Genomic DNA, 14,133 nt, shown 5'->3' on the forward strand with positions numbered 1-14,133 from the left:
ACAACAAATGTGTTGAATGGCCTTCAAAATACACGGGGAGAGGTAAGAAACACAATACCTTCATCGTGCAAATAGAAAAGTGAAATATAAAACATGAGGTAAACTTGATCACGTGTCATTGTTCTTGCATGCACTCTTTTTTTTATCCAATCAAAATTCACCAGATACAACTTAAACCTAAATTTAATAGTACATAAAAATATGTACATGCACTCATTCTGCACACCAGTGTTGCTGTTTTGCAGACTGGGAGAAAATCCTTCCTCCTAATTATCAGTTGTTAAATAGATAAAGAAAAGTAGTGGAATAAAGCATCCACATGCATGACCTCCCCTGGCCCTGCTATAACCCTCTAAAATAACACAATTATTATTATTATTATGTGTGTGTGTGTGTGTGTGTTTGATGGGGGTTCATAAAGCATCATTGTTCATTTCTATGAAATGAAAAAAAGAAAAAAAAATGCACTTGAGCTGAGCAACGTAGCCTTAAGTCAACTACAGTCGAGGTATTGTAAATGACTGAATGTAGGTACAATTAGTTCAACACAGTCTGATGTGTGTTTCACCATTTATCTGCATTATGTGTGAATTGTTCTATTTGCCATAATAATAACATTTTTTTTTTTTTTTTTTTTTCAAATTGACCCATGATTATCTTTGCCCAACTCCACTGTGGATACTATAGAGCTGCTGGATTTGCTTCTGGCTTTAGATACTCCTGATGGGAAAGCCTTTTGCAAAGGAACAGTTAAAGCCTCTAACCTTAGTGCATCCTCAACACAAACCTATTCTCATTTCCTCACAGACTCTGCAGAGATTCAAACCCAAGCACATACAATGCCCTTTTGCGGATCAAGAGCGGTGCAAACAGCAAGGTCTTCACTTCATTGGAGATAATCAGTAATTGGCCGAAGACAGCGAAGCCAGATAATTGAATACAAACTACGGCAATGCAACAAGAGGGGCATTTAAGAACAGAGCAAAGTTGACAGCTCTCAAGTACAAAACCTGAAGTCATAAGAGTGAGAGTGCAGGCAGGAGTGAATCCAATGTAGTGGTGTGAAGTGGTACGAACAGCGGTGGTTGTCCATGAGGGCCAAGACAGAGCGGACAGAGGCTTTCTTTACTGGGAGAGATGGTGTATCCACAGGCCGTTTGGGCTGGATAGAGCTGGATGAATTCATTAAAGGAAGCGCAGTCTCTCCCAGCTGCCATCTCTCCCCCTGCAGCCAGACTCCGATCAATGGCAGGAATACATCCAAAACAACATTTAGCACAAGACCTCGGAAGCAGGGGTGCATTTAAGACTTCTCTGTGTGCGCACATCTCCCCTGGATGTGAGCACTGTTTCAAAATGTGCTATTGAAGTAGAGCAGGGGAGGTATGGGGGCAATGTGTTTGTATCACAACAGAGAAGATTGTTTAACACGAATGCTTCAAGACAAGATATTCTGCTCTATTTACTGTGCGGGAAACACAAGCCGTTACTGTATTTTCTCTAATTCTATGGAGCCTTTAAAGTGGTTTGTGAGAGAAAATAGGATTACTTCAAATTCATTGCTTGCACCTAATACTAGTTTACTCATCATCAGTGTAAGAACATCCAGGAATTATCAGTGTGGAATAAAACTACTCATTGCAGTGTATAATAATAATTATTGGTGTATTCTTAGATCATTCTTGGCACAATACATGTCAATTACTCAACAATGATGAAGTTGTGGTTGTGCAACTTTTAAGCAACTGAACTTATTTTTTTTTTAAATTGCGTCTCTGACAAATTCTATATGTGTTATGTAATTTAAATTGCACTAAACCCATTAGGATGTCAAACTTAAACTTGGACAAGCGGCAGCAAAATGCTTCTAGTACCATCTAGTGGTTATAAAATTTATAAAGTCAGTGCTGTGGAGAGCAAATAAAGTCATATGTACTGTATATATACAATATATATGTACACATACAGTGGCCAGTAAATCATACTTGACAGTGTCAGGCTAATGTGTCCCATACACAGGCTGCGTAGTGTGACTAAATTTAACTATATGCCTGATCCCATTAGGAAATTATGACTAATGTAGACCCAATAAAAATCTTTGTGAGTACAGCAGCACCCAACTGTGTGCTGATGAGACGGCTCGGTCGGACGTTTTATCTCGTGCTTAGATGTGTCATTTGTACAACAATCGTGTTCGCCCTATTTTCCATATAAAGACAGCAATGTCATATAATAACGTACTGTTTTATATTTAAAATATAAGTTGAATTTAGCAGCCTCGCGATCAGCTGGAGCCCAGAGTTTACGTAATGGGTAACATTGTGCTGGTAGTTTTCAATCAGAACTAAAACCTACTGTAATGTGGGTTTCACTAACTTTATGTTTAGACCAAAAATGTGACAATAAATGATACAAAATCATGCCTTACAAAGAGATATGGTTTATATATAAAACTATGCAGTCCATGACATTCACTGTCCAGCTTCAAAATAAAAAATAAATCATGATTTAAAATTCTTCTTTACACTACCTAGAAAGTACTGCTTCGTTGGCTTTTAAAAGTGTATGATGATTAATATCCCTATTAGCAGTAATGCCATCAAACCACAAGAGTGGCAGTAACATCAAGATACAACCACCTCAGGTGCTACAAACTGTGTACCTGCATCTTTGGAAAATATAAAACCTGAATTTCAATGTACAGTGAATTCCGATACCATCAACATCAATAATACAGCGTGTCCTTAATAGCTTAGATCTGAAACTGGTGAAGTATTTTTCACGGGTCTTGTTCTAAGAGAAAGCTCACAAGTAATTACAAATATTTCATTTAATCACATACTTTTAAAATAATGCACAGTGCAGAGCGGTGAGGTTACGTGTCAGCCTGGACATGACGCTTTTTTTTTTCTCTAATTATTTTCAATCAGGGCATGCACAGTGGCACTTCCTGAGAGGTCATTTTATCTATCCATTAGAAAAACTGGAGAAAAAACCCCTGAATACTTAGAGAAGCACTGACAATGAAAGGTAAGATAGCTTAGTTTTACTTAAATTTACCTGGATGGAGTTATATCCCACAGCATCCAGCGATATATGGTTGTTAATACACAACGATGCACTTTGTTGGGATACAACCGTCATGAGCTGTGACCGACCAGAACTGACAGGTATATATATAATTATTCTATTCATTCTGCAGCAGATTTCAGTAAAAACTCCGATTCCAGGAGTGAAAAACTATTTTCTTTCACCGCTGTCGTGATGTTGTCAGATTTAAAGCGGTCTCCAGAACACATTCAGCTTCCCAAGTAGTCAGTACAAGAAGTCATGCTTGGACTTTGCGCAATGGATTTACTGCTGCATATGCACACATTACAGGGCCGGAAAATAATGTCGCACGTGGTCTTAAGCACCAGTAGTCATTTATTATACAGTCCAATGTGAAATTTTTCTGAAAAAGAGAAAAAAAAAAGAAGTAAGGCTGGACCATGTACCACATTTTGAAAACAACAGTCTGTGTATCTTCCTCAAGGCACGAGAACACTGGGAGTGTTTGTCCAGAAGAACCTGGAGTTAAGGTGCGTGTGGGCCCTCGGGGGTCTCGTGGGTCCCTTGTTCACAGGGTGATCCGGGCACAGTGGTGCTTGAGCTTGCAGGGCAGCACCCCACGGTTTAGCTGGTAAAACTCCACCAACTGGATCAAGTCGGTGAACCGAGTGTGGCCATCGTCCAGACTGTAGAACAACTCCCCTTCATCGTCCACCTGCAGCGAAGTATGTGCAGACACACAAAGCAATCACACACATGAGACAGGTGAACGTTAATGGAATTACTTTTGAAATCCTCAACAACTTTACTTTCAGTCCCTAAAACTTAAGACACTCATGCAGTGGGTTGTACTCACTGGTAAGATCTGAAAGTGTTTGATTTTCTGCATGTGGCACAGCGACAGAACAAAAGTCTTCGGGTTGCTTTGGCTGTCTCTCAGAAGAAACACTCTGAAACAACAAGAAAAGCTCTTTATCGCAGTTGTTAAGCTGAAGTATGTGCATAAAATGGTCATTTTTTTCCAACATATCGTGCTGGATTTACCAACATTTAATGAACACATAATAACTTACCCTCATTTTTTAATATATGATCTGTGTTGTTTTTGTATTTTGGAAAATGTGTAATATTAACAAACAATATTGGGATAATGCAATGTCATAATACAGTCTTATGTAGTTCTGACTCCTAGAAATATATAACTAACACTCTAGTGTACACTTGTAATGTCTCCTGTAGATGTATTCATTTTTAAATACATGTGTGACTCCTCATTCGTAATCACACTGCTAACAATAATTTTATTTAATGGTGAAAGGAGCACATTTTTACTGCCATATTTCCCTTTTTTTTCTAAACAGATAAAGGAAACAGCTTCAGTAAATGTTGGGACCCCTGTGGTCTATCTATTGTTAATAGCCCACATGATTTAAATGAGACCATGCACAAAAAAGAAGACTATAACCAAAGTCCTAACAGGGCCTTATGACCTGTCTGGTATAAGTGCTCACCCATCAATAAGACCCTGTTGAGTGATCAGACGCTGAGCCTCTTCCCGGGACAGTTTTCCGTGGAACCACGGCTGAGCCAAGTGGATAGCTGGAGCACAGGAACGGTGTGTTACAGTTTTTCTATCGGTTTTGTACATATACCAAACAAATAAACAAGTGTTTCACAAACCTATGTTTGGCACAGAGCTCTGTGCTGTGGAGGGGCTCCCATGACCACTCAGACGGTGGCAGCTTTTCCTCTGAGCCAGAAATGAGTTAGAGGACAATAAAAGCAGAAAAAAAATGTTAAGATGTAGTAAATTTATCCTGCTGTTCTTGTCTTGTTATTCCAGCTGACGTATGAGATGCACAATTGTTGGCTCTATTAGGCCTTAATTTGTTCTGTTAAGCCACTGTATGTATGAATATGCTGCATGTTGTTCAGAAATATTACACAAATTCTTATTAACTCTAAGATTATACTTTGTAAGAACCCATTATTACATGTGAGGGATTTGCTGCTACATTCTCTCACCCTTGTAGAACCTTTAAAGCACATTTATTTTTTTAAGGTCACTGTAATATTCATGTTTCTACTGGATGAAGCATTCAGGAAGATGGTTATTTTAATTAAAGCATTGATGCTTATTACCCTGTCTTATTTATTTACCATATTTAAACCCTCTCTAAGTGTGAACTCCTGACCTACCCTCCAGGACAGGCCTTCCTCTACCGCCACAGACAGCGCCTCAGACGGATTCTCGATCACCCGGCTCTTCTGGCCAGAAAAGTCCATGGCTACCAGTGAGTTCTCTGAGATGCTCCTCTGAAATGGCACAGTGGTTATTTGGATTGTTTTCCGCACAACAGATATTCACCCAATAACATTGGTGCTTATAGAAAAACCTATTTTCTAATAAATTGCACAATGATCTAAAATAGCCGTGGTTCTTCTTATGTTTGGTCCCCTTCGCTTTGTGTACAGTGAAAAGGCTGCCTGGTGGTATTGTATTGCCATCTAGTGTCTGAGTAACGTGACTCCATCTTCATCATTTCTAGATGATTCCAGGCAGAAAACTCTATTGAAAAGGGATTAGAGTGGCTTTGAAAAGAATGACACATGGGCACATTTTAGTCCTTTAAGCTGTCATATAGTGAGTGGCTCTAAATAACTCCACACACACTCAAGAAAATTCTTCTTATCGGGATTACCAAGAAGCTTTTAGATTACCACATTCATTCCTCTACCAACTACTAAGCTCGCAATTTAAACAAGTGGTTAAAACAAAGTGAGTGGTTTCTACTTTCACAGCCTCTCTCATCCACGCTGCGCCGCTCCCAGTGATGTAAAGAGGAATAATATTGTTTTCAAATGCATTCATCAACACTTAATATGGCTTTTTTTTTTTTCATTATTTCAGAGTAATTCCATGAAGCAGGGACCCTTAAGACTCTCTGAAGGCCAAAAAGCACCTTAACTCCAGGTTCTTCTGGACAAACACTCTCAACGTTCTCGTGCCTTGAAGAAGATATACAGACTGTCATGTTGACCACGTAAGATTCAGTAGCCTGACCCTGCATTTGGCAGATTCATGTACTCTCCTATCTTTCTAGCTAATCCTCTTGGCGAGGCTGTTGGTCGCATATGACCCTCCGACAGCAGGGAAGAGGTGATGAGTTGTTAAATCTGAGAGCAGCTGATCACTATGTATTTTTAGAAAGCGAGCAGTTCGCGAACATGTCCATAACCCATAAATAGATTGTGTTTGCTGCCGCAAAAATACTCCCAGTCGAGACTGAGGCTATTCTGGGACACGAAACCTACATTAGTGCACTGAAGGTGCCTCATTTGTCCTATGCAGTTATATTAATACACTGCTATGTGTTGGCATGTGTTATCTAAGTGCGTGAAAATGTGTCTTTAAAGCTACAACTGATTTTCTTCTGGGGGCAGTGGGACAAGCTCAAAGCACAACAATGACATGTTACCATCACATAAATCTGTGATTAACTCTTTTAGCAAACATCCAGCACACATGATGCAGCATTACTGTTATTCCTATTTATGACCACCTGAGGAATGTAAGTCCAATTCCATTAGCTTTGGTGTGGTTTTATGACATTTAGCTGCTACATGCTCGACATGTTCCCCGGCTAGATGCTCACATTATCAGCTTGTTGTTTGGTATATTATTGCTATCATAAAGTGAGCTTGTCACAGATTTTAGGGAAGAAAAAAAAAAGTTATCCACTGCTCCAAAAGAGACTGACAAGTGCAGAAATTGTGGACTAAAAGAGAAACAAAGTCATGAACTTGACTTCAAAAGGAGCTAAAAGGCTCCATGTAGCTAAACTTCAAAGTTATGGAGGTTTGTCACAACAGTCTTCTGGTTACACAAAATCATTTGATTTATTGCTAATATAAAAAATACTGATTAAACTATATGTTAAAAAGATTCTCAAAGCCATCTACGTTACAAGAAAACATAACAATATCCACTGGTCAGCCACTACAATTAAACCATGTGCTCCTAGTGTCGTGGAGGTATGGGATCTCTTGGTGCCCTGTAGTGTCTGGCACCAGGATGCCGACAGTGGATCCATGAATCTGGATTTTTCCAGCGAATCATGTGGATGCTCAGTCAGATTGGGGCTCTGGAGGCCAGGTAGGCTCTTTGTCATGCTCCTCAACCTGTTCCTGAGCAGTTTTTGTGGTGTAGCAACACACATTGCCCTGATTGATCTGCAACAATGCTTAGGTGGGTGGTAACTAGCCGTAATATTCCCAGCAGAACATGACCCAACAGTGTATAAGGCAGAGGCTGACATACAAACAAAAAGAGCTTCAGCTTACCATTGGTGAAGCTTTTTGCTTCTGGTGTGGCTGAACAAAATTTTGGTAGAGTTGCATCCCAAACTGAAACATGAAGAAAAGCTATTATCTCACATTTTCATTCAAATACTTGTTACGCGCTAACTTCAAAATCCCTTAATGAAAAGAAGCACATTCACATAAGTCTGTACTGTATATTATTTGTGGACTAGCAGGAGTGACTAATGCTCTAAACTGTATCCAGCAGGTATCCAGACAATGAACACATGCTGCTTCTATCAGGAGTGGGAGTGCTAATCCAGCATCACTCAATAGTTTCCCTTGACCTCTTCCCAAAGCTAAATCTGATTCTAGCACTGACTCAGCATTCCTCCGCTTAGATATCACCCTGAGTTATTCATCAGCAAGCCAACCTTTAACAAGCGCATGGCTGTGATCCAGCAGGTCCTGGTCTGCTCATCATCGGCACAAAGCAGCTTCAAGTCCCGGGCTGAACCGCACTTGGTGGACTAGGGCGAGAAGTTACAGGGAGATGAAAGAGTTCAATATGCCGGGAATCAATACTCTACTTCTGGTGCTTTTGTACACTTTTGGCATTTTTCGGTTGTATGGTAACCATCAATGCTCGCGTACTTAAAGGAAAGCGATGGTACCTTGACACAGAAGCCAAACTCTGTAGGTGCTCCATGTAGTTTTTTGGCTGACAACACAGTGTAGACATGACTGTCACTGAAGTCAGCGAAGAACTGGAGATGCCTTGGTTCCTGTGAAACAAAGAGAGGTCACAATAAAACAGAAGTACAGCAAATGTATGAACGCTAGATGTGAGGTATGTAACAACAAATCTCTACAGCTGGTGTGTGAGAGGAATAGATGGGCTGCATCTCCAGCTTTCTGGTTTATTTTTGAACTGATGGAGTAATGCACAAAGAATAATGCACATAAATGCAATTATTTTTAGAAATTATTAGGACATGCTTCTGCTGAAATGCTAAAGCTGCAAAAAGCTGGATTATGTAACGCCATCTACATTGGTATCATGCTTGCAGTGTAATCTCCCGGGTGTTGGAACATGATAGCTCACTTAAAACATACTGCAAGTGGAGGCCGGCGCACTTAAATTTAAACAGTGCATTCTTATCTAAAAATAACACGTTATCAGTCATTGCGGGTGTGGTTGGAGTATAAATGTAATGAAAGATAAATTTAGACGTATTGATATGGAGCGCATTGAGACAGTATCAATAGTTACATTGTGCCAAAGATAACTTTCCAAGAAAAAAAAGAGCTCAAAGAGTGCCATTGTTCTACTTGCATGTGACACACTGTTCCCACTTCCTTATCTAAAGTAATGCCACAGCCATTAGTGTCTGCGGCGGCTGACTACCAATGTGTCTGACCGAGACCACAGATGAATGGCAAACACGCCAGACTAAAAGTGGGCGCCATACCAAAGCCTACCTGCACTGGGAAACAAAAGGTCTATTGTTGTAGAAAATGAAAGCAGTTGAAAAGTGGTTGTGTTGGCATGGCCGGTGCCCAGGTATAAGCCTCACTTGTCAGCAGCATTAAGAGTACTGTTTCTGCCTGGCTGCTGTGCCAGCTGACCGAAGGAAAATCGAGCTCAACCTGTTCCACTGCCCTCTCACAACTGAAGTGACATGTATGCAGAGGATGAACTGGTGACAGCATCGTGTTCAAACAGAGCCCTGTGATGAAGCTTTATAGATTAAAACAAGTTTCCCAGTTTTCATTCTATTTACTGTGTAAACTAAGGACTGTGCATTTTATTTAAAGAAGGAAAAAAAAAACATGACAGACTGGTGCAATGGAATGTAATGCAAACACACTGGGTAAATTCAACAAATGCCCCATTCATTAATCTGCTTTATAGATTTGTTTTGAATTTTCTAACATGTATAAAATATTATGAGTCCTTTTAAACTAACCTTGGAAGTCCCCTTATTGGAGAAATAAAGTCCCGACCTCCGCAAGACAAAATAAAACTTCTTCCAAGACTTTCTGCTTTGCTCTTTGGCATGGAGGTATCCATGGATCTCTGGACAAGTGCTGGATTTGAGAAAGGTCTGCGTTGGGTAGAGAAATATTTGTCCATAGATGGGTGTGTGCAGTAAATTATCAAGGCAACACTTTAGACAGCGGTGAGAAACCAACAACTGGCAGTAAAGAATATGCTGTGAATAGAACAAACGTGATACCTGTATGAGCTCAGAGTGATCCACCATGCCATTGGTTTCAGTGGATATGGAGACCATGTGATCTGGGAAAAAGTCCTACGAACATGAAAGCAGCGTCAGTCAGTACAACACGCTTTAGCCTCTCCGGCCTACATAATAGTGGCGAAAGTTAGTTCAAAGAAAGTCCAAGATGATCTCCACGTATATCTTCATCACAGACTAACCAGGGGTTTCTTGAAGAATTCATATTTAGCATAATTCTTCCTGAAATATAGCCGGCTGTCTGAGTCCATCCCCCAGCCTGAAGACACCTCCATAACCGACTCATGGTCTTCAATGGTTCTCTCTGGAGAGAGCAGAAAGGGGAGAAAATGAAAGGTCAACCTGTCAGGTGTAATATCACATCAAAGCTAAAGTTTAAATATTCTTAAAATCACAACGATCTCTGCTAAACCTCTCCCGGCAAGAGTTTTATTATTTAACTTTGAGGGCAGCGAGTTTGATTATTAACCATTTATTAATGTGTAACCGCAGAATGAGCGCATGGCTCCCAGTCAAAAAGTGCAACATAAACATTAATTATTTCTAGAACTTAAAATGAATGTTGAATTAATGTGAAACTTCCTATGTTCAGAAAGACATGCGTGGCAGTGTTCAGTAACACAAAGAATTTAGCAGATGATACTCAGCATGTAACTCCTGTAATAGTTTAGCTCAGAGTAAATGGACACAAAAACAGAACAGATGAATGAATTATGTAATGAGTGCAACAGCATGAAAATGCTGCTAAGAAATCGTTTATGCAACTGTACTGTTTTCCAGCAAATCAGTGTATGCCAGTAATAACACTGTATGTGTGACGAACTATGTTATCATGCACCACTCATGAAAGAAACTCGTGCCTTTAATGTACAAATGCATATGCCACAGTAAATAAATGGTCACTTGTTCAAATGTTTTCATCAGTATCTAAATCAACTGTTCATAAAATATGTAATAAAATAAACCAGCCATAGTTAAAGCAGGTTGACGCCTTTACAAATACCAGGCGCTTTAACTTAAAACAGATCAAATCAGCAGCGCTTAGACCTCACAGCAACTTCTTGGATTCAACCAAATCCATCCAGACAATACGAGCAGGGCGACTTTACCTTTGCAAACTGACTTTTAAATTTAAATTGAACATGAAAAGAAAATGTCTTTATGCTTTGTAGGAATTAGGGTCACCGCTGATTAAAACACTGATGGTATAAAATGTCAGTATTTTTGACAACAGTTATTTGGAACTTTATCAAAACGTCCAAGGAGCCGTGTAGCTCTGAGCCTGTGATGAGCTACAGGGAGATCTATTGATACGACACCGTCTCAGAGTTTTAATTATGAGATTGACGACAGGATTTTTACATTCTCACTGACTACCGAGAACACAACAAGCCACTTCTGACTGAATCTTACCTATTCCCAGATGGGAGAGGTGTTCAAAAAGAGTCCAGCTGTGGTCATCAATGCAGTGGTTCTTCAAGACAAATAGCTGGCAAATGTCCCGGGCAGTAACGTCAGTGGGAACCTCTACAGCTTTGCTGGTGTTATCTTCATTATAAACTTTAATTACCTGAAACAGAAACATTAAATTAACAACTATTTCAACGATGCAGCAGGTTGAAGAACTGTTGACTTTAAGGGAGTACAAGCGAAGGGATGTTTTTGGCTGGAAGTAATACAATGAAAAGTGTTAAAAGTGAGTCAAAGCAGCAGAGAAATTAATCAGTTTGATCCACATACAGCAGGTTGTAACTGTTTCCTAATGCAGCAACACAATATCTGAAAAACGTCAGTAGTTGAATGCCCTCCAAAGTAGAGCACAATATGCAAAGTGTGTTCCAGGATGTAGACCGGAACATGTAGAAACAGTGCAGAAATCTTGCAGTACCACTAACAAATTAATCGGTCAGTAAAAGGAACTTACCCCGCTGTTTGCAGCCAAGCATAGTGGTGAGTTTGGACAAGCTCTGTAGCCTAAACATGGCTGAGTACACAGCATTGCAAAGGAGAGCTTTTGTGAGAAACATAAAAACACGCATCAGACAGCACAGCAAGTGTCAGCTGGCAAGCAGCGAGTCTCTCTCCCCCCCACTCTCTCTCGCTCTGAGCTGCAGTGAAGCTGAAAGGAGGTAATTAGACAAAACTGCCTCTTAGCACAGCGCTTTCCTGACTCCACATATCTGTATCACTGGGGCTCGATACCAAATCACCTGCCTACTTTCCCCACCGCTAAGAGTCAAGAAGCCAGAGATCAATCTGCTCATTCACTGGGGTGGAGAGAGAGAGAGAGAGAGAGAGAGAGTCACATGGCTCCAGCCTCCTTTCTATTCACATTCACACACCCATGGCAAGCAGATCTCCTACATAATGCCCTGCAAGAGCCCAGAGAGCAATTACAAAGGTGCTGGCTAAATGTAATGGTAGTTGGGTCAATTCAGGCTACAGTTGACAGAAGCGGGTATAAAGACGAAGGGAGGGCGGTGCAGCAAAGACCAGATGGCTGTCTCTCTTTTTTCTCTTAGAGAGGTCTGTTGGTGGTTTAAAGATGGGCATGGAGAACCTGACTCCTTTTGTGGAAACGGCTGAGGGCTGAACCCTCAAGGAGTTATCGGCAAATGGGAGCCTCCAGCTATGACATCACCTCTTAGCGTAAACCATTTAGCGTTCAATCAGTCCACGTGGAGCCTCACTGGAGAAATCTCTTTCTTTTTTTTGGAGATGTCTAACACACACAAGCTCTAAACAGATTAGTCAATCATCCGCTGTTTATCGTAGATGATGCTGCATCAGAACAGGGCAGGTTCATGATCTAAATGTATTTTGAAGATAATCAGAGAAGAAAACAACAGCAGATGAGAACATCCAAAACCACCTAAAATAAATAAATCCTACATCAAACAGCATAAATATTCACTGCACTGCAGACGACGAGCACATCGTGGGCCTCAGCGGGCTGCTTCAAGGATGTCTCCCTGAGAATCGGCCAAATCAAATCACTCGGGCATCGCATTTCACCAAGAGCAGGGCAGGGTTTGTCAGAGGGCGCAGAGCCCTTTGTGAAGCATTAACATTGCAGATGTGCTTTATGTTTGCATTACTTGGCAGAAGCTAGATGAAAACATCATGCGTTAGTTTCATGCAAAGTGAAGTTTGGATGTAGAGATGCCACATCGAATCGAATGAATGCCATTAGAAGAGTACATCTCATCTGAACCATGAAACGAATGCATGCAGACACTCAGACACTTTTATGTGGCTGTTTCACAAGAGGAAAAGATATTTTTTGTTAAAGATTTAATAAAAAGACCTATGACAAATCTGATGTAGTTCATGTGTTGTGTAGCTTAGACTGAGACACTGTGCTCATACACTGCTGCCCTGGAATGCATGTTTAAAGGCCTGCTGAGACCAATAACTTGTTCTTGCAGTCGTGCTAAATATACAGATGCCCTGTGAAGAAAGTGAGAAAAATAAATCCTGGGATCCAATTTGTGTGTGATTTTTTTTTAGGCTTTGTCATGATCATCTTTAAAGGTTTATCTTTTTTGTCCTCGTCATTGTTTGGTACGTGACAGGATCGTTTTTTAAAGTGCTTGTTTTTTTAACACCGATTTTGGCCACAAAAACTGCAAGTGTACTGAACACCCGTATTCCAGTTTTGTTCCATGTGAGTTTTAATTTCTCCACATGATATGAAACACATGGTCCATATATTGTGTGCTAGTATAACCGCTATGTTAGCATGAGTTATACTGATGTTAGTCCACTGGCTAGAAAGTGACAAACATATGGCCAACGACTAACCAACAGCTACAATTTAGTTTAAGTCGACTGCATTGCTAGTTTGCTGTTGAGACACAATGCGGGAGTCACAACGGACAGAGCAAAATAGGTTTTCAAAACTTCTAGCAGGAGTAGCCAATAAAATATTCTGGATGAAAATTGAACCTCATTACCTCAATTAAGACAACTTTATCAGGTCTGTAGTGTTATTATGGGGAATACATAAACTTAAGCTCTGTTTACACATGTTGCTGACCTACGTGTTGAAACCACTGACTGTGTATCAAGCGGTTAAAACACACCTGACACGCCTACTCGGATAGAAACCTGTTCCCGAGATCATGCTTTCCTTTCAGAGTCTCATTACAAACTTGTGTCATATATTTCAGGGAATTCAGACACACATCAAACCTGGCTGAACGTCTTGTTTCTATTGGCTGCGCTGCTATGCCTGAGCTCGCCAGGCAGCGCTTAGCCACCGTGGCTCAGTTCAAGTCATTGGAAATAATGAGTTTCAGAGTGCAGTGATTCCATTGTCGCGTGGCCGTGAGTCATGGTAATGGAGACACTCGCCCTTTATGAGTCGGATGTTTTACCAATAGAAGTGGGACATTTGGACATTTGATATGATATATATATATATAACTGCACTGATTGCATTTAAATAATAATTATTATTATCTATATTTATGGTGCTGACCACTGACCTCTTCTGGCCAAAATGTGTATTACAAAA

The 14,133-nt window shown here is 40.4% G+C and overlaps 1 protein-coding gene across 2 annotated transcripts; it reads right to left on the reverse strand.

Moving 5' to 3' along the window:
• Nucleotides 1-2,424: 2,424 nt before the first annotated feature.
• grb14 (growth factor receptor-bound protein 14) lies at nt 2,425-11,835 on the reverse strand. Of its 2 annotated transcripts, XM_008288403.1 has the most exons (13): nt 11,539-11,835; nt 11,028-11,184; nt 9,797-9,918; nt 9,594-9,668; nt 9,324-9,461; nt 8,028-8,138; nt 7,788-7,883; nt 7,396-7,458; nt 5,251-5,367; nt 4,732-4,801; nt 4,563-4,650; nt 3,908-4,001; nt 2,425-3,766 (listed from the first exon to the last, which is right to left on the reverse strand). In XM_008288403.1, the coding sequence occupies exons 1-13, from the start codon at nt 11,611-11,613 to the stop codon at nt 3,620-3,622; spliced, it is 1,353 nt and encodes a 450-aa protein (XP_008286625.1). In that variant the 5' UTR covers nt 11,614-11,835; the 3' UTR covers nt 2,425-3,619. The 2 variants fall into 2 exon arrangements, with proteins under 2 accessions (XP_008286625.1, XP_008286626.1); XM_008288404.1 differs by lacking the exon at nt 11,539-11,835 and having other exon boundaries at nt 9,324-9,444; nt 11,028-11,116.
• Nucleotides 11,836-14,133: the final 2,298 nt, after the last annotated feature.

Source organism: Stegastes partitus, unplaced genomic scaffold (assembly GCF_000690725.1).
Source record: "Stegastes partitus isolate 25-593 unplaced genomic scaffold, Stegastes_partitus-1.0.2 Scaffold557, whole genome shotgun sequence".
In the NCBI taxonomy this organism is placed as follows: Eukaryota; Metazoa; Chordata; class Actinopteri; family Pomacentridae; genus Stegastes; species Stegastes partitus.